This window comes from Pleurodeles waltl, chromosome 3_1, assembly GCF_031143425.1.
Source record: "Pleurodeles waltl isolate 20211129_DDA chromosome 3_1, aPleWal1.hap1.20221129, whole genome shotgun sequence".
In the NCBI taxonomy this organism is placed as follows: Eukaryota; Metazoa; Chordata; class Amphibia; order Caudata; family Salamandridae; genus Pleurodeles; species Pleurodeles waltl.
Window position 1 is genome coordinate 761,672,879 of NC_090440.1, and position 21,418 is coordinate 761,694,296.

Consider the following 21,418-nt stretch of genomic DNA (forward strand, 5'->3'; position numbering starts at 1 on the left):
TGGCAGACAGGACTGCACTGAAGGGGAACTTGTGCACTTCAAAACCACTCTTCAAGTCATTTTTTGGTATGTAAACTGGGTCTCTGACCCCACCAACTCAAACACTTCTGGCCCTGCACCAGAACCTTGTCAGAAGACCTGCCTGGCTGCCCAAAGGACTCTCTGGAGTGCTTTGCTTCAAAGGACTGGGGCCCTGTTGTTGCCCTGCTGGCCTCTGCCTGTGCTGGAAGGACTCTCCCTTCCCCCAAAATGCTCTCAAAGGGCTTGGATTGAGCTTGCCTCCTGTTCTGGGGTCTCAGGGACTACAAAGACCTCAACTGCTAGCTTTTTGCTAGTACACCGACTTCGGAATGACTTCAGTGATGCCAGCAACGCCGCAGCCTGCTCCCGCTCTCTGGACCTCACTGCACACAATGACTTCGGCCTGCAATGCAAGTCTGGCATCGCCGCAACTCCGCTGACGTCACTCAGGGTCATCGCAACACTGCAAAGTCGACGTCCTGATGGACCGGAACCAGCGAACCCGCTGGGTCAAGGAATCGACGCATCATGGACAACGATGCATCATCTCCACCTGCATCCAGACGGAGCCGACACCGCACCTCCACCTGCCTCACAGCGCGGAACTGACACCTCTCTCCTCAGATGCCGTAGGGGACTGACGCCGCACTGTCTCCACTGATGCCTCTTTCCGACTCCGTGCGATGTCCTTGATCTTCGTTTTTAAAAGGTACTGTACCTGGGGGTCTGTGTGACTCCATGACCGGCACTGGTGGTGTCAGATTATTGGGAACGATGTGACAGACCCAGCTGGAGCTATTATGTTTTCTAGGTGCTTTAGTTGGATTTCATCTTTAAATACTCACAACTTTGCTTGTGCACATTGGATTTTCATTGTTTGAACAGTATTTTATTCAGATAAATATTCCCTATTTTTTCCAAACCTGTGTGGTGTCTTTTTGTGGTGTTTTCACTGTGTTACTGTATGATTTATTGCACAAATACTTTACACATTGCCTTCTAAGTTAAGCCTGACTGCTCAGCACCATGTTACCAATGGGTGGGTACTGGATAATTTATATTGTGTGTGACTAACCCTGACTAGGATCGTGGTCCCTACTTGGAAAAGGGTGTATACCTCTGCCAATTAGAGACCACATTTCTAACATTTTCTAACAGTTGTCATTTCTACAAGCCATTCCTCAAGTTGTAATTTCCTCATCTTCTTACATTGTTTTGATATGTTTCTCTTGTTGGCCTCTAAAGGCTTTCTTCAACTACAATCAACAAAACCTTTCACTGTTACTTTGTCAGTTCATTGACACCACCAAATAGTTATTTTTCTTCTAATTTTGTACAGTGATCCAATTGATTAAAACATTCATTTATTGTACCCATCTACCAGACATGTTCATATTAATTTCAGGTATTTAGGTATGAGCTTCTCCGATTGTTCCACTCTAACTTATCTGTAATGGGGGATAAATATTGCCCATCTCTCCAAGGTTCGCATGAACAAATTGTCTGTATTGTATTTGTGTTACCCTGGATTTTCTTTAAACATATTCAGGAACTTCTATGTGTGCTTTCAGAATTGCAGATAATGTAATATTTCTATAGGTGGATGTCTGCATCTTGATAGCAATTAAGAGTTTTTTAGATATTCAATTTTTTACGATCATGTGTTTGTTCTTAACTGCTGTGGTTCTTGATTTGTACAGGACCTGATTCACAAAGGTAAACTTACACTTTTGTGTAAGTTCACTACTTTTAAGTAGTCACAAACTACATATCGACTTCTCTGTCTTTTTACTTCCTATCCGTATGTGTGCAGAGTTCTGAGACCTAATTGGGGAGTTTCAAGGTGCGAAGAATTCCACACACATAAGTCTAAGGAGTGCAGAGACATACATCTCTGCACCTAATTTGTGAATACCTAAAAGTAGTAAACAAACAGAAAAATGTAAGTTTACCTTGTGTAACAGGCCCAATTGTTTAGATCCTCCTAATACACAGTAAGGGCATGCCAGAACACTCTTTTAATTGGCACATCACTGAACATAACTTTGCTGTCTTGAAGTTCCAGATGATATTCAAATGCATGTACTTTCTCAATGTATACATCCAACTTGGAGTTTCCTTTCTAATATGGAAGGGGCTTTGCTTTCATGAAAAACTGTCTTTATACATCAGAAAAAACAAAACCATAAGCTTAAAAATGAGAGTGTGCAGTCCTTACACAGACAGTCTGTTTATTTTCTTACCTAATTACATTCTACATTAGTGTTACAAATGGGTTCTCTGGTTGGCAGTCAGTTTGCACTCTGTCCAAGCAGGAACCCTCACTCTACTCAGGGCAATGGATAAACACACTTAGATAACCCATGCTCACCCGCTGGGTAGCCTGGCACAAGCAGTCAGCCTTCTCTCAGAGGCAATGTGTGAAGTATTTGTACCAACACACACAGTAAAAATGGACACCACACCAGTTTAGAAAAATAGGCAATATTTATCTATATTAAACAAGGCCAAAACGACAAAACTCAAACAAATACAAGTAGAGTTATGAGTTTTTAAAGTAAAAAGAGTCTTACTCCATAGAAAACAATGGAAATGTTGTTGTTACACAAAGAACCTGGTTTGCATTAAAAATTAAGCTGCACGAGCAAGCATGCCCTGGAAAAGTCTGCAATGTGTCGATTCCTTACTCACAAGTGAGGCCGTGCGTCGTATTTTTTCCCGGTCAGGTAGGCAATGCTTAGTTTTTCTCTCCTGCAAAAAAGCGATGCGTCGATTTCTGGATGGGGCACCTCGGATCCACACAGGTTTGTGATGATTTTGATGCCCACTGATGATGCATGAGAAATCAGACCGCACAGTGGTGGAAAACTGTGCTGCGTGGGGGTTGCAAGATTTTCAGCAGCTGCAAGCAGATGTTGCGTTGTTTCTCCAGCTGTGATGCAGGTGATGCATCGATTTCCAAGCCGTGATGGAGGTGGTGCGTCGATTTCAGCCCCAAGGCAGGTGGCAAGATGTTTTTACAGCTGCGTTGCAGGTGGTGTGTACAATTTTCTCTGCACAGAATCCTGTGCTTGGATTTCAGTTCTTGTTCTACCAGCTTTACCTTTCAGGGGCCCAGGGACTGGATAGGGCGCCAATTGGCAGGGCAGGAGTCTCAGCAGAGAGTCCAGGTGCTGGCAGAAGAAGTCTTTAATGTCCCTGAGACTTCAAAACAGGAGGCAAACTCAGTCCAAGCTCTTGGAGAAACTTCTCAAGCAGGAATATACCACAAAGTCCAGTCTTTGTCCCCTTTCACAGGCATAAGACGGCCCTTCAGGATATGCAGGCTGCACTCCAGCTCCCTTTGTGTCACTGTCTAGTGGAGAGTCACAAACACCAACTGTCAGTCTGACCCAGACAGGGAATACACAAGCAGGCAGAGTCACAGAATGGTTTAAGCAAGAAAAGGCCCACTTTCTAAAAGTGGCATTTTCAGAATGACAATTGAAAAACCAACTTTACCAAAAGAAGTATTTTTAAATTGTGAGTTCAGAGACCTCTAACTCAATATCTCTATCTGCTGTCAAAAGGAAACTGCAGGTAGAAGATATTTAAAGGCATCCCCCAATGTTAACTTATGAGAGAGGTAGGCCTTGCAACAGTGAAAACAGAACTTGGCAGTATTTCACTGTTAGGACATGTAACACACATCAGTACATGTCCCACCTTTAACATACACTGTGCACCCAGCCCATAGGACTACCTCGGGCCTACCTTAGTGGTGTGTTACATGTATAAAAAGGGAAGGTTTGGGCAAGACCAGGTCAAATTGGCTGGTTAAACGTCATAGACAGACAGTGCACTGGGAGCTCTGAGTCATGTTTACAGAGCTACTCATGTGGGTGGCAAAACCAGTGCTGCAGGCTGCCTAGAAGCATTTGATTTACAGACCCTGGGCACCTTACTAGTGACTTATTAGTAAATCAAATATGTCAGTCATGGAAAAGCCAATCACCATTACAATTTACAAAGAGCTCATATGCACTTTAGCACTGGTTAGCAGTGGTAAAGTGCCCAGAGTCCAAAAGCCAACAGAAACAGGTCAGAAAAAATAGGAGGAAGGAGGCAAAACATTTGGAGATGACCCTACAAAAAGGGCCAGGTCCAACAATTAGTGTGTCTATATTTACATAGTATATTATTTCAATATAAATAATGATGTTACTAAAGGTATAAAGAATCTTAGAGAAGATGTTCTTCTTGATCACGCTCCGCTTTACCCAAAGTACAAAGCAAAGTTTCCTTCATCCATGAGCAACCAATCTGATTGAGTTTGGGACTGCCAGTCATTGTAATGATGTTCAAAACGGTTTTGGTCAGTGTCAATATTCTAGACAGAATCTGCACAGCCAGTAGTGTTGCACAGACGTCTATCATTAAAAGAATGGAAGGTCTAGATCCCTGAGTTTTGTACTCAACACACATTGAAGACATGCATTTGAGGGTGCCCACTTTTTCTCTTTTGGTGTCTAGAATCTTTCTACTAGAATTTCCTTCTCCCATGGGACCACCTCCTATTGTTATAGCCCAAAATATTAGACGGCCTCTCCTCTTTGGTGCAAAGCACTGTGACTGTGTTGATAGGAATACCTTCTATAAATTCCAAACATAAACACATATATCTCTATCCCTGGGTTTCTAATAGAAGATTACAAAACAGAGATGATATGGGGTGTCATTGCTTTGTTTCACATACTCATGTGAAAGTTGTAGATAGAATTCCGTTTGTGGTTGTGTCAACTGCTGACCCCCCGCCCTCCCCGGGAAACCCCCTGATACCATTTTTAATCTTAGTGTTACAGCTTAAGTACAGCAGCATTTGAAAGATTAGAGATTGTCCTAAATTCCTCAATTCTTTTTCAGCAGGCTCAAAAGCTCAGTTGGAAGTTTCTTCTGATCTGAAATTTGAATGATGCTCTGGAGAAGCTGAACAAATGTTGTTATGAGCACGTCACCCAATTAAGAAAACTGTATGCACTTTTGCTGTTAATTGTGTTAAATGCCAGAAACTGTTACCACATAATTTAGATAAACTACCTACATAATTTTATCATCCATACCACATAATCCTAGTAGGACTTGCAATAGTAACAATCTGCAGAGGGCTTAGGGCATGTGATTACGATTACGAAATCCATATCGTACGTGTAGCCATGACATATTTTTCATATTTCATGCACCGGTGTTTATACAGTTTATTTTTTTTGCAATGTGAGCATCTAAATATATAGATCAATTTTTCATTTTGGGGATTACCCACATAAAATACACATGTCTAAAAGACAATTAAAATACTACAAATACAAGTACAAAAATAACCAAGTATACATCAGAAACATTCATAAATTAATTATGGCAACGCAGTCTCCTGCACAAAAGCACAGCCCATTAAAGTCTTTCTTCGATGCCATACATTGCACAAATATTTGCTCACATTAAAAAATCCTTAGAGCTATTTCATAATGTGTTATGCCCACGTTCGTACATAACTGTATATCCACTTGAACTGATGGTGGGGGTAAGCAGGGCAAATAAATAATAAATGTCCCTCAGTTTTAACTGCAGCATCACAAGCTAGGCATAGATTGACTTTCTGTTTGATCCAAATTCATTTGTAGGAAAAGATGTTAACAGACAGTAGTGGGGGTGATTCTTACCTTGGCGGGCGGCGGAGGCCGCCCGCCAAAGTACCCCTGCCGGAACACCGCACCGCGGTCGTCAGACCGCTGCGGTGATTCTGGGTTTTCCACTGGGCTGGCGGGCGACCGCCAAAAGGCCGCCCGCCAGCCCAGTGGAAAACAACCTTCCCACGAGGATGCCGGCTCTGAATGGAGCCGGCGGAGTGGGAAGGTGCGACGGGTGCAGTTGCACCCATTGCGAATTTCACTGTCTGCAATGCAGACAGTGAAATTCAAAGTGGGGCCCTCTTACGGGGGCCCCTGCAGTGCCCATGCCATTGCACTGGAGGGGCCCCCAGGGGCCCCACGACACCCCATGCCGCCATCCTGTTCCTGGCGGCAGAGCCGCCAGGAACAGGATGGCGGTATGGGGTGTCAGAATCCCCATGGCGGCGCAGCTCGGAGGATTCTTTTGGGCAGCGGAAAACCGGCGGGAGACTACAGGTTTTCCACTTCTGACCGCGGCCAAACTGCCGCGGTCAGAATGCCCTGCGGGACACCGCCAGCCTGTTGGCGGTGCTCCCGCCAACCCTGGCCCCGGCGGTCCATGACCGCCGGGGTCAGAATGACCCCCAGTGTCCCCAATGTAAATTTAATATGGAGACATCTAGCAAATAATTGAATTGCGTTATATTAGGGAGTAAATGCTCACATTTAGGGATAGACTTAAATCATAGGAATGTATTTACCAACCCATCACTTTTGGGATCTACTTGCCATCTTTCTATGATATTTGACCAGTATTTAAATTTCATAAGACCCTCAGATGATCCTTTGATACAAATAGGGTCATCCCACAGCTCTTAGACCCACAAAGTATAAATCCATGTTCTTACATGTTTGAGTGACAGGTGGTCTTAAACCCTGTCCAGGAGCAACAGCTCCCAGGGGCCATTCCTATATGACTCCAATTCAGCAATGTACCAGATCCACAGCTAATCCAATAACGTTTTTTAAATGGCTAAATGTGCAAATCGTTTGAGGTCCATGTCAGAAAAATGCGTAATAATGGGATGCAAACCGAGAAATTAACTAATGACCTTACAGATTTGTTTTCTGCAATTGTGAGGTCATGTAAATTATGGAGGCTCCATATTTAAGCCCCATATAGTGCAGCACCCTGAGCCTTTTTGATATGCACTTGCATGACCAGAGTCACAGAACTGGGTCGTGAAACTTTATACATTCTTGTGACAGGCTAAACAAGTCTTTGAGGTTTGGGGGTTCTATACAAACTAGTTGGTCAGTTTTAGACCCAAATAATTAGTGTTGTTGGCTCGTTAAATTAAATAACTTCCCAGTGTTAACCTGTCCTTATAACCACTATAGGGCTTAAAATCCACACATCCATTTTATTTCGAGGTATTAATATCTAATCCTGCTGTTTGCGGAATTTTAAGATCCTGTTGGGTAAGCTTTGAAGAGCCATGGAAGTTTTTGAAAGAATTAAGGTGTTATCTGCAAATAACAATGTAATCAACGTTCTGGTATTGAATTTAGAGGAATCGTTATCAAGTATTCAATTACATCATTAATGTATAAAGAAAACAATGTGGTAGCTAGGGAGCTAATAAAGAACCTTAGGGTACTCCTTTCTGAATACGTATACAATCACTCATCTCCACTTTAGCACCTCATCATACTTGGCATCTGTATAGATCCTAAGCAAAACTGACACCAAATCATCTGGAACACCCACGATTTTGAGAATCTCTTTCATGTAATTTATAGGGACCAGATCATAAGTGCTCTAAATTCAACAAAGGCCACAGTTAGATGTTCCTTAAAAAGGTAAACACTCTTCCAGTGGATATGAGCAAAACAGAAGAACTAGTCTGTAGTCCTGATTTCGAGACGAAACCCAAAACCCTGCTTGAAGGTAAGACAAAATCTGCTGCCACTGCATTCAGTCTAATAGGTTGTCTGCAGAGTTTTTGTTACAGATTATCTGTGAGCCATATTGGTTTATAATTAGTCAGATTGGCCCTATTGTCCTTTTTGTAAACAAGAATAATTGTGGTCCTCTTCCGAGTGTCAGGGACACTAGCACAATATTTGATAATAACAGATGAACGTACAGTACCCAAATGGTAGGTTAGTTGCAAATAGATCACCAGGAATCTTATCAGGCCAAGGGGCTTTCCCTGCATTTCAAAGTCTCAATTGTTTCAAAGTTGTCAGATTATGAGAACGTAACCAGATCAGAGATGCTTGTGTTTGGGGTATCTTTAAATTCAATCAGGTCTGGAGCCAACTTACAGTCTTCTGTTTGATAAGGAAAAGAGTAAAGAACAGAAAAATGAAGGATCCAAACATGAGAGTAGATGAAATGCACCACACTGGTGCTTATGTGTAGGTTCAGATATGCTATATATTATTTGTCTAAATATTTATTATCATTTCACTTTGGTGTTTGAAAGAGATCTTACGAATTGTCTTCCTCCCACTTCCTCCTACTTAGTTTCTCAGACAACTGCACAGTTGTGAGCATTAATCTCAGAGAAAGATTGCTTTTAGCCACCCTCCATTCTTTGGAATATGATGGTGTGATTTTAGTTTTTGGGCTACTAAGACAAAATTCCTTGTAGAAAACCTGGCTTTTATATTTGGCCATTTACCAGACGTGTATTTATTTGTTCTCAGAGGCAAATGAATGTGTGTTTAATTCAACAATCCCAGATCGTGGGTAAGAATGGCTTTCAGTATTACAACGACAGCATCATGATCACTGTCATGACAGGGGAATAATCCCCATTTCTTGGAGATATGGCCAATATTTTAGGTCTAAAATAATAAATCAATTTTGCTTTAGAAACTGTCCCTTTTAAATGTATATTTCCCCCTTCTATCTGAGTGCCTACGACTATTGCAGAAGCAAAGGCCACAGTTGAGGGTGAAGGAGGTTACCTGCAGAACCGTGACTGAGCAGCTCCTTATTGATTTTGCCTGCAATGGTGGAACTCCCCGGACATAATCTTCCACTTCAGTAAGGGTACTCATGCATTCCAATGGTTCACACATCACAGTGAAATCACTGGCAATTAGGAGTGGAAAATACTTAGGATTAGATTCGATATGCCCCCAATGATTTGTAGAGTAAAATATTCTTTGCTTCTAGGTGTGGAGGGGTTGTAAATCTTTATGTATTTTTACCAAGAAGCCCACTGGGAAATAGGTTTCCAGTCCAGGAATATCAGATGAATGTATATCCAGTTTTGTAATTTTACAACCTATGCTGGTTTGAACCCAAATCAAAATACAATATGAAAATAAGGCACACTTCTAATATTATTGAACATGTATGGTGTCATCTTCTTTATTTATTCCTTCAGCTCCAATTCCAGCCCAGACAACACGTGTTTCATCAGGGATGTAACCCAATGACTTCATCAGGGCTGTGAATAATACACATATACAGTATTGTAAAGTCAATTCCAATTTTCTCCTTCCTGTTTTATGCCAGAACCATCTCCCTTATACTTAAGGTGGAAACCAAAATAGTGCATGAAGAACTTTCTAAAATCGAATTTCCATGTGAATGTACTGTACAACTCCATATTTAACCATTGTGTCCTTAAGTCCCATCACTATAAGTCATTACATAATACGTTAATTCTATATTAATCTCCATCCATTTGTCATGTGCGGATTGTGTCCAAACATGGTTCTAAAGTTAGCTTATAGTTTCCTGGCCAGCATGTTGTGCACAATTTGTGCAAATGGAATGGTGGATTAAGCTTCAACTGTATTTCAGAGCTACTATCATGGGAGGTACGCAAATCCATGGCTATCAAGCCTTCCACCATGGTCTTATCTGCTATATACAGTTCAATAAAATCGTGAGATTCAAAATGGGAAGAGAAATGCTGTGCATTGATAACATCAGTGTGAATTACAAAGCAGGAATGTTGGATGTGTCTAATCCAGTGGGTCACCTTATTTTTGAGCGACTCTTGATCCTCTCTCATATTAGGTTTTAACTTTGGAATCTTAATCATGGAAACCAGCCTCCCTTTAACAAGGAACCTCCTTCGGTGGTGATTTAGGCCTGTTCTTGGTGCGATCTCCTGTGGTCAATTGGATGCCTTGCAATACTATCTGTTTTAGTTCTACACAATTCATTTATGTTAGCAACTAGGATAACTCTGGTCTTAATGTCCCTGGAATAACTTGGTTGGATTGCCTTTTATACACCTAAAAGAAGTGAAGGGTTAATCATGGCTTTCCATCCCTTGGTATAATAAACCCCCTTCTCACATCCTCCCAAGGCTGTTGACTCCTGTTCGAACACTGAAGGACTTGGTAAGATAACAATAGGCCTTTACAGTCAGTGGTTTGCAATGTACTACAACCAAGTCACCTGTATTAGTCATGCGAGTACCCATTTATAGGAACTCGTGAAGTTTTAAAAGTAGTGTCAAACCCATTGTTTTCACCTTGCTAACCTCTGCTCTTAGTAATCCTGTAATACCAGTGAGGTTCTTCTTGCTTCTCGGAACTCAATTAGTTTCAGTTTTCCACTATTTTGTATTATCTGGGCTGCCATTGCCTTTGGGGAATCATTAGATTGACTCGCAAATGGCAGGAATCTATTATGATAAACAATGTGGTGTTCCACATGAATAACTGGGGTCAACTGGAAACAGGAGTCAATACCACTGACAGTGAGCTTGTCACTTGAAAGGGATGGAGTTGATTCCACTGTGGCACTAAATATATTCTTAAATGTTACACTGTCCTGTCTCTTGTAGAATTTAGAGTCTTTATCAAAACAATTTAGGGCTCTTCCCATTCTTTTCCTCACTCAAGATCGATTTGTCCTCTTCTATAAGAAGGTTGCTATCTTTAAGTGTACAAAGTTCGGAATTGTTAGCGCGTCAGAACCTTGACAAGTAAACTTACAAGGAGACACGCTTAGGCCGATGGACCTTTTGACCACGTTCGGGGGCTTCCCAGTACCCAATATCTTTTTGGCATCACAATGAATATGACAATAGCTCAATCAATATTCACAATAACGAATCATTAAGCTAATCAATAACACTCAATAAGAATCAATATAAGTGAAAACACCATGACCTTTCAGTAATGAATAACTACACCAATTTAGTTAAGTGTTAGGATATTTATTTCCCTATTGGTTACAATCTAAAGTCATTTCCGTTAATCTCACTAGCAATTCATCTCATTAGTAACTCTTCAAACTTTGTAACTAGACACACAATTAATCAATGCATAGAGAATATTCATTCAACATTAACGCATCATTAATAAGAAGCAGCTTAGCAAAGTCACAGTAATAAATGATTCAACAAAGCAAGAATTCAGTCATTTGTCTATTTGCGTCAGATATTAGTGAACACCTTAACTAACCTCGAGTTAGCATCAGCATGTTGGGCTCCATGCAAAACAATTTAGCAAACACAAATTTGGAAAACATCTAACTATGGCCGCTATCACAAAATCAGTTGGTACCTAGAAAGAAAAGGCAAACAGACAATTACAATTATCATCAGATAGTTACCCTCCAACGAACCAGCAATCAGCGTCAGTCTTCGTCCTCAGGACATCAGTCGATTCACCATCAGCAAGGATAGGACAGGACAAAGTCTCAGCATGGCATAGCTAAAGAATAAGGCACTTCACTCATATGGAGGATAAGTAAGTATCAGAATAATGGCTGATTTCTCCTCGGGTTATGCTGTTGTATCAAAACTGTCGAACTTACTCCTAATTCCTCATTGGATAATATTTGGTGCATCATTATCTCTGTCCAATAATTCTCCATGCACCTCACGAAAATTTTCCACAAACCACAGTTCTCATGTCGTTGATTGGCCCATGTTATTGACATCTTCATCGGTTGGAATGTAGGTAAGAAAAGTTACACTTTGCGCTCCAGTCAGTAGTCCCATTGTTTTCTCCTACTCCAGGCAGCCTTGCACCTGTTATGAATTACACTGTTGGATTCAGCAAGAATGTCTCTTTGAGCAAGTCGGGTCCCATGAGAAGGAATTTACTACGGCTACACACACACACATATTTAGCTTCTGGAAAAGTACAGCTTTGTGTCCTTCAGGAAAACAGCACATTGCACGTTAGAAAAACACAGTTTAATATGAGACCAGGCATCTAGGCCCAGACCCTTGCTAACTAAGGACTAGTAATTAACTTAGCAAAACCCTAATACATAACTCTAATATGATATGCTAATACGAATCCAAACATTAGTACATGTTAATTCATCATCAATGAGTTTCATTAGTCTTCGTATAAATTGGTGGCCACTCCCCGTGGGCACATTTCAGACGCGTGCATTATTTTCTACTTTAACACATTTTCTATGCAGTTTCATTACACAATATATGGCAAGCTTTTCATGTTAATATTAATTTAAAAAGACACACTCCAACAGAAGCATGTTTAGGTACCTTATTAGGTTTGATTATTCCTTGTAAACCGTCCACAGCTTCCTCTTTCCCATGCTCTAGCTGGAAAGTGGAAACCAATTAAATAATGTTGGTTACTGGGAGAAAGTGGACAGCTACGTGAGCAGTTCTGCTTGAAGTCCTATAAGGGATTCTGGGGTTCGGAGTCCGTTATTCGCGTCATTTGCATCCCACGCAGCAGGAATGATAGTGGCACTTTATAACTCATTGACAAGGGAGCGGACCCACCACCTTCCATCCATATTTATTCCTTTCCAGAATTCTGGGGCTTGGACTCTCTATGCCAGTCTTTTGCGGCCCGCACAGTAGAATTGAATAAGGTGCTTCATAAGGCGGTGACAAGGAAGAGGCCCACCTCCTCCGACCCTTCCTCCTACTTGGAATAATGGGGCTTTCAGCCCCCTTTTGCAGTCCTTTGCATCACCTAAAAATGAACACACATGCACACCTCAAAAGAGTGTACTTGGCGCATATTTTTTTCGCTATACATACCTCAGTAAGGTAGTTGAGATTCATAAGGAGGAAATGTATTCCCTGGTTTATTTGAGCATAAATTATATGTGTTGCTGACTTGAATTAGACACAATGGGATCTGATTTATGACAATCTTTTGACTAAACAGTATCTATTAGGATCATATTATAAAGCTAAATCTTCATTCTGAACAGCTCAAACTAACCAAGTAGATTTCTTGCTTGAGAAGGAGCCATCACATCTCAAAGGGCTTTGTGTGAGGAAATACATGCAAGGAATAATGTTTACATGATTTTCTTTCCAAGTTCTGCCTCCATCAGAGCCATATTTCTAAGAAGCACAATCAAAAATTTTTTACAAAGGTATTTAAAAAGCAAGCAATACTTAAGGGCATATTTATAAGCCCCAAGAGCCACCTTGCGCCACATTAGTGCAATTTCTTTTTTTACGCTAATGTGGCCCAACGAGGCCAAAATCCTAACGCCATATTTACAAAGTGGCGCAATGCATGCATTGCACTACTTTGTAAACCTTTGTGCGACATTATGCCTGCGCCAGGCATAATACATGCAAAGGGGGCGTTCCCCTATTAGGGGGGGCAAAAAAACGGTGCAAGGAAATCCAAGAGATTTCCTTGTGTCACTTTGTTTGACACTTTTAACGCCTGCACAGAGAAGGCGTTAAAAGGGGGCTTCTGTTATTTATCATGGGCCCCTATGTACTCTGCAGGAGTAACACCAATATTTTGGCGCTCCTCCTGCAGAGTACAAAAATAGCGTCATGAAAAATGATTCCATTGCCCCCTACCCTGCGCCATGGTGCGTCGTATTTTAAATACAGCGCACACATGGTGGCGGTAGGGGGGGCGCTAAGGGGCGAAGGGAAAATGGCGCTGCGCTCAGTGAAGCGCCACTTTCCATAAATCTGCACCTTAATTTCCTCTTCCTGAATTGGTAAATCCCAAAATGTAGAAACATTTCTGCCAAATCCAGCCAGATCTCTGGTCCTTTACTCCTCTAAAGTTACCTATGAAAATCTCGTTTGGAGATGGGATCTTTGACAGTGGCACTCACAATAGGGGAAGAGTAAGGATATCAACTGAAGACTTGGGGAAACATGGCAATGTGGTAAAGTTATGCAGTAGGAAATTTCAATGTTAAATAACTTAAAGACCCGGGACAAATATTGTAAAGTGATTTATGTAGGGACTAGAGTGCCTATTAGCCTGTGAGTTCTCACAGTCGGTTGGTGACAGCCGAGCCACTCCCTCATCCTTCTCTAAACAGCTATCACAAAGTCTGGTGCAGAGTAGAAATGAGCAGTAATCGTACAAAGGCAAAACATACGCCAAATTCCTTCCGCATTGATGTCAGATGCCTCTGCCTACAGCATCTCCTGTCTCGAAACGCATTATAATGTCCTGAAAATTTCCAGCTCTTGCCCTGTTCCTTTAATGAAAGCATGCAGCCCCACAAAGCCTTCCCTATAAATATTCCACCCATCATCTCGTTTTTCTCTAAAGGTCCCAAGTTCGTACGCCAGTCAATACTTGATCTGCTGCTTCAAAAGTTTAACCTTAGTACATTTTCAGCGCTTCCCACCTTCTGTTCCAATTCAAGCACGAGATTTAATTTTATGTGATCACTGACAATTTGTACCTGTCACAGAACTCTTCAGCTCTTACTTCTGCCGTACATTACTGAAGACAATGAATTCTCTTTTTTGGTAATGCCCACAGCTATATCACAGTTAATAGGCAGATGTCCAATTACGTTTGTAAATAAAATGAAAAGGGAAATTGACATAAAAACGTTTTTTTCACTTACAGTGCATGTGTCTCTTCCTTTGCCCTCCGCAAATCCACCACAAACCATTCTCTTAGTGATACTCCCAGGATGATATTTGTAGATGTCAATGCAAGCGTCTTGATTCAGTATAGGAATTGCCGACTGGTGAAGCTTTGCTGATATTGCCGGTACTTCAAAACAAAATCATTGAAGATCAAGTATGTAGTAGATTCCATACATATGAACATATTACTACTTGTTGCTCTAGCCAAGGCCTCAACTACGTGCTTAATTTTGGATTTGCAAAAATAGGTGACAGCATACAGCGGTGCTCAATTTGTAAAAACCGTAATTGCCAGCAACCTTGTCAGAAGGCTGCTGCAGCTTGCACCACTCATAGCAATGGAAATAACAACATAACTACTGATCACTCCTACATGTGTGATAATTTAGACTTTTCTAAGCCACTCAAAGATTTAAGAATGCCTTGGATGGGAGGAATTAGTTATTTTAATGTGTATTTAATTAATACACAACTGTTGTTGTGCTCATCTCTAAATTAGACAGACAGTGCTACCATTTTTGGCAGACTGTCATAAGTGCCAGTGCTGACAATTAAGTCCCAGTGCAAGCCTTGGAAACCAGTGGGTCAAATTAGGCACTGACATATAGTCCAGTGAATAAGTATTTTGGTTTAGTGCAAGGTGTGTCATTTTTTTACATTTTGCAATCCTTCAAGGTCCTTTTGTTTCCTTTGTAAATATAACTCAACATTCATAATTTTACATGTTCCTAGATGCATCCATATATGTGTATGTTTTAAAGGACCTATAGAAAGTGAATTATTAATTGAGCTGGATGGCAGTTCACCTCAAGTATCCAAAACTGTTAAAAAGTCAAAGAAGCAGCACAGTAAAAATCCAGCTTTAATTTATTTAAAAAAATAAAGTTTTCTAATACAAAAAAGTCACATTCAATACGGGGATCTGGAGATATGACTTTTTGAAAGATTTAAGAGAAAATAAGCATCAAGAAAAGTAAAGCATTAAAAGAAAGTACTGCTTGTGTGTTTCCGGAACCTTTGCGTGATTTCAGGACAACGTCAATGGAACACGGATCAAATATGCCAAGCAGCTTTGTCTCAGTCAAAGTTTTTATCTTCTGACTCAGGGCCTGATTTAGACCTTTGAGGATGGGTTACTCCGTCACAACGGTGATGGATGTACCATCTGCTGAAATCTAAATCCCATAGAACATAATGGGATTTAGATTTCGACAGGCAGGATATCTGTCACTGCTGTGATGGAGAACCTGTCCGAATAGTTCTAAATCAGGCCCTTAGGGCCTGATTATGAGCCTGACGGTCCTTAGATCGCTAGACTCATAATGGAGGTCGGACCACCGCACTCTTGGCTCTACATTACGACCCTGGTGGTTGGACCGTTAGAGGACCGCTGCCACCGCCAGGAACATGGTTCCCGACGGGGTGGCGGTGGTCGGAGTTGTTGACAGTCACGGTGGCGCTGAGTTCAGTACCGCCGTGCTGATCACAAGTCCATTTCCACCAGCCTTTTCATGGCGGGGATTCTGCCATGTAAAGGCGGGCGTAAAGCCAATGCTGGGGGCCACAGGCGGACCCCTGCACTGCCCATGGCATGGGCATTGCAGGGGCCTCCCTGCTCAGCATCCTCGGAATGCACACTGTCTGCTATTACAGTCAGTGTGTATTCCGAGGGTGCTTGGAGCACCCTCTTTGCGATGGCATTGGCCTCCGTTCCATGAGGAGAAGAGGACAATGTCGCTACATGGTTTCCACTGGGCTGACCAGCCCAGTGGAAACCATGCTACTTTCCCCTCAGTATGTTTTCCCAATTCCAGCCCACAAGGTTGCTTGGTATTTAAAAGTGGAACATGTAAGAATTAAAGATTTACATGTTCCTACAGTGACTAAACTTTTCCCTGTCTAGGTATTGTGGCTGTTTGTACAAGAAAAGCTAAATTACAATTAAAGTGCTATTTTTGTGATTTGGTTTGGAAATTCCATACAACCATTGTTTTAAGTATTTATTAAAATTCCAAACAATTGGTGAAGGTGTATTTTGATAAATATATAGGAAACCTGACATTTAGAAAGTGATATGTTTACTGTGTGAAGCTCCAGTAGCCCATTTAGCGTTAGCCTGACTTCTGCTGCCCTGCCTGCCAGCGTTTCACCAGGTGAGGAGTTGTGAAACCTTCTCCCAGACAAGATTTGGGCATGTTAGTAGGAAGTCATTGGTGTGAGGAATGCTGGTCAGCTTACCTCAGGCAGGGGTTTTTTGGATGATCAAGAAACTTTAGTTACTTGAAATGGACCAGGGTGAGGCTATCCATTCATAGTTTAGTGTAAAGTAAGACCTGGGTAGAGAGGGGCCTTTTGAACCCGTGCTACTTTCTAGTCATCCTGACTCCACTCACAGCGGGAGGGAAGCTGTTTCCATCACCAGTTTGATGTTGATGCGTAGGAGGGGACTTTCTCTTACCCTAACCTCTCACCACTGGGTGGACTAAAAGCTGCTGCTAGGCGCAGGAAGAATCTGTCACATTGATTTCCCTGAGAATGGTGTACTGTGGGATTGTTTACAATAAGGCAAACAGGATGTGCTGGGATGTGATGGAAAGGGGGAAGGGTTTCCCTTGGTAAACCTTTTACCCATTAGTTAGGGAGTGTCCAGGACTCATCTTCACCCACCGGCTAAGTCCACTGTACGAAATTGTGCTTCACCTTGAGCTCCACAGAATACATATGGAGCTGTGAATGAGCAGACGCCGAAGACGCCTGCTGTGTTTGACCTGTGTGGAGACCTAACAGACTGGACCTGCTCCCACTTTTACCCAGGACTAAGAAGTGAACTAAAATGCTCAGTTGGCTGACCTCCCTTGTAGCTACAGAGGCACCAAAATCTACAATAGGCCTGTTCCCGTAATGATCAGTGAAAGTGGGATCTGACTGGATTGGGCTGGTGGCCTCTGCTGGAACTGGTCTGTTACTGTATGTGCTGCCCCTGAGATCCTGGGAGAATTTTTTCATTATCTGAGGAACCAGGACTAACCACCCAAGCCCCACACACAATTCACAACCCTAGTAGGCATAAAAAACAGGTTTTTCCTGGTCAGAGACTTTTGCACCAGAAAGAAGGCTTTGACAGATCCAAATGGCTAAAGTATCCATTGCATGCTAACAAGCTATGGATTCCAGGCTTGTCTCATTGGAGATTTTCCAACTCCCATTTTTCAGTAAAGATCTAGCATTCTTCCAGACTTAGTGTAATTCCTTTCAGCTATTTTTTTATACGCTGTTCTATTTTCCTAAGGAAAATTGTGACCTCCACAAGCACATATATATTGGAGTGACTGTCCCCTTTTTGCTGCAGAGCACTGTCAATGAGTAACTTTATGAACCAAGCAAGAATTCAGCAACTAGAACTTAAATGCGCTTGGTCAAATTCTGCTGCCCTATACCCGGTGTATGTTAAAGGCGAGCTGCACCTACTGAAGTTGGCTACTGATAACATATATCTGATAACATATATCATGAGAAAATGGCTGAAGAACTTTCTTTAGATTGAACCAGATTACACAAACCAAACAGGAAGGACGTTTAAAGCAAAACATTTGTGAGATTAGAAAAACTCATAAAGTCAGAGTGCGCTAAACAGTGGGGTGGTTTAACACTAAAATTGAAGTCAAAATGATACCCAGATAAGATGAAACACTTGTTGGCTAGAATCTGTATGTGTTGAAACATAGCGAAGTACTTTATTAGGATAACATGCACAAGCAAAACTGTAGAAATAAATTACTAATGTGCCTTTGCTCACACTACCCCATGTTCATATATGCCCCATCACGTGTATTGCATTGGTTCTCAAAATTAAGTCAGATATCATTAAATACCCATCATTACTATTTCATAATGCAAAATGTCCTGATTTGAAGAAAAAGTCTACTACAGGTTGTAAGAAAATGCCCCTTTTGCGTGGTTGCATACATTTGTTGTTGCATTTTGTTGCTGATTTTTAGAATCTGCACATAGGGACCCTGCCACCCAGTGCCCATTGTGTGTGATCTGAGCCCTAAAACATGTTCAAGTTTTCTAGCCCCTGATATTCACATTTAACTCTCCTCTAAGGCCATAGTATATGGAGTAGAAACTACACCTATGACATGGAAAGGTAAATGTCACCTCTCAACTGCAGCACTTATTGTGCCATCCATTAGTGTGACAAGGAAAACATGACTTCATGCCTACCAATGTCTCATGAATCCTGCAGTTTAAATCTGTAGTCCACCTGTCAAAAGAACTCTTTTGACAGAGAAAGCACTTCCTTTAAAAAAAATATGTCACCCCTGAGTAGGCCTGGTATTACATAAGTAGGGTGCCTAGTGTTAGAAATTTAGTCAATAGCTGGCAGAGTTATGTCCCCTGTCCAAGTAGGGACCACAACCCTAATCAGGGCAAGTCACAACACAACCTAAATTATCTTGTGCTCACCCTCTGGCAGCCTGGCACAGAGCAGGCAGGCTTAACTTAAAAGGCAATGTGTGAACCATTTGTGCAATAACTCATAGAGTAACACTGTGAAAACACCATAAAAAGTACTCCACACCAGTTTAGAAAAATAGATATTATTTATGTGACTAAAATTAGACCAAAGCGACAAAAATCCAATATGCACAAGTCAAGATATCACTTTTTAGAGGTTTAAGTAAGTCTTAACCCTTAGGAATCAATGGATGTATCTCTTTAATACAAAGCACCTGGGATGCATAAAAAATAACAGCTCCCCAGGGCTGCAGGAGGGTGAGGTGTTATAAAATAAAGCAATGCATTCATTTTTCTGGCACAGCGGAGATGACACATTAATTCTTTCCTCGCAGGAAGAGCGATGTGTCGATTTCCAGTCACGCAGCCTCTGTTCCTTATTTTGGTGTCGTGACAAATTGATGCCCAGGGACAATGCATGGAAAATCCAAATGCGCTGTGATGATGAAATAGGCACTGCATCGATTCTGCAGGCGCTGTTTTGGTTGTTTAGCTGCAAGACAGCTGCTGCCTCGATTCTGCAGGCATTCCGTAAATTTTTACAGAATGGTGGATTTTCTCCCTTAGGCGAGGTCTTTGATTTCTGAACAGGAAGCAAGCTGACAAGCCCTTGGGGATCACTTGTGGTAGGAAGGCAAATTCCTTCCAACAGACTCAGGAAGCAGCAGGGCAACAAGCAGGAGAGCAGTCCTTCAAGGAAAGCAGTCCAGATGAGTCCTTTGGGCAGCACTGCAGTCCCTCTAACAGAGTCCAGTTGTATGTCCAGAAGTGTCTGATTTGAGGGGGGTCACAGACCCAGTATATATACCCAAATGTGCCTTTGAAGTGGAGAAGACTTCGAAGAATGGTTTTGAAGTGCACCAGTTCCCCTTTGAACCCAGTCCTGTCTGCCAGCAGATCTGTGGGGGGTTCTTTGTGTGAGGTCAGCCCACTAGCCTTTGAAGTGTGAGAGCTCTTTCTCCCTTCCCTCTCAGGAAGACCCACCAGTATGCAGATGAATGCAGATGCAGCTGTGTGTCCTGTGTTTATGGCTGTCTGGGTGGAATGCAGAAAGTTAGCTGTCAACCAGCACAGACCAGACATGAACTGGAGACAGGCTTTAAGGCACAGAGGGCAGTAAGTGCAGAGAAATGCCTATTTCTAAAAGTGCCATTTCTAAAATAGTAATGTTAAATCCAACTTAACCGGTAAGCAGGATTTCTCACTATCATTCCAACCATACCAAACAGGACTATGCCATTCTTTAGAGATCAGACATTACAACTTAAAAGTATATAAGGAAATTCCCAATGCCCGCCTATGAGAGGAGCAGGCTTCATAATAGTGAAAAATGACTCAGGGTGTTTTTCACTACCGGTACGTGTAAAACTTACAAGTACATGTCCTGCCTTTTACATACATAGCATCTGCCTTATGGGCAACCTAGGGCCTAGCTTACGGGTGACCTATATGTAACAAAAGCAAAGTTTTAGGCTTGGTTGGCTAGTTTTAAATTGCAAGTCAAAGTGGCAATGCAACTGCATACACAGGCCTTGCAATGGGAGGCCTGAGACATGGTTAAGGGACTACTTATTTGGGTAGCAAAATCAGTGCTGCAGGCCCACTAGTAGCATTTAATTTACAGGCCCTGGGCACATCTAGAGCACTTTACTAGGGACTTTTACGTAAATCAGATATGCCAATGGGGTAGGATCCAATGTTACCATGTTTAGGGTAGAGGGAACAATCACTGTAGCACTGGTCAGCAGTGGTAAAGTGTGCAGAGTCCTAAAATCGTCAAAAATGACATCAGAAAAATGGAGGGAGGCAGGTAAAAATTTGGGGGAAGACCAACCTAAGGCTTTCAGGTCTAACAGCTAGTATTTAAAAGTAGGACACATAGAAATTTAGGGGCATATTTACAAGAAAATGGCGCATCAGCTCTGATGCACCACTTTTCTTTCAACGCCCTGTGCCCCCCTAACGTCACTATGGTAGCGCTGTATTTACTATACAGCAAGCAATGGCGCACAATAGCCTCATAATTTATGATGCTACTGTGGCACTTTGCTGGATTAGCACCATGAATGATGGCGCTAGTCCAGCAAAGCACAGGGAGGCCCATAGGTTATTTTGGAAATGTCAGTTTAATGCCTGCACTGGCCAGGCATTAAAAATGATGGAAAAAATGGCGCAGTGAAATGTTGTCAATTTCACTACCCCCTTTTTATGGGCCCCCATGCATGGGAACGCCGCCCCCCTGCATACATTATACCTATCACAGGTATAAAATGGCACAAGGGGTTACAAAATGTCACCTGTGCCATCTTGAATTTCCATTTTAATCATGCAATGTGGGTTAGTTTGCAACAGGGCAAACAGTATATGCTGCTAAATTGGAAAGAA

The 21,418-nt window shown here is 41.9% G+C and overlaps 1 protein-coding gene across 2 annotated transcripts in view; it reads right to left on the bottom strand.

The window, feature by feature from the left end:
* OVCH2 (ovochymase 2) overlaps positions 1 to 21,418 on the bottom strand; it is a 919,743-nt gene that overhangs the window by 18,887 nt on the left and 879,438 nt on the right. For both annotated transcript variants that reach the window (XM_069223557.1, XM_069223556.1), the window contains exon 19: positions 14,488 to 14,639. In XM_069223557.1, the coding sequence (XP_069079658.1) occupies positions 14,488 to 14,639 (152 nt within the window). The remainder of the gene's footprint in view (positions 1 to 14,487; positions 14,640 to 21,418) is intronic.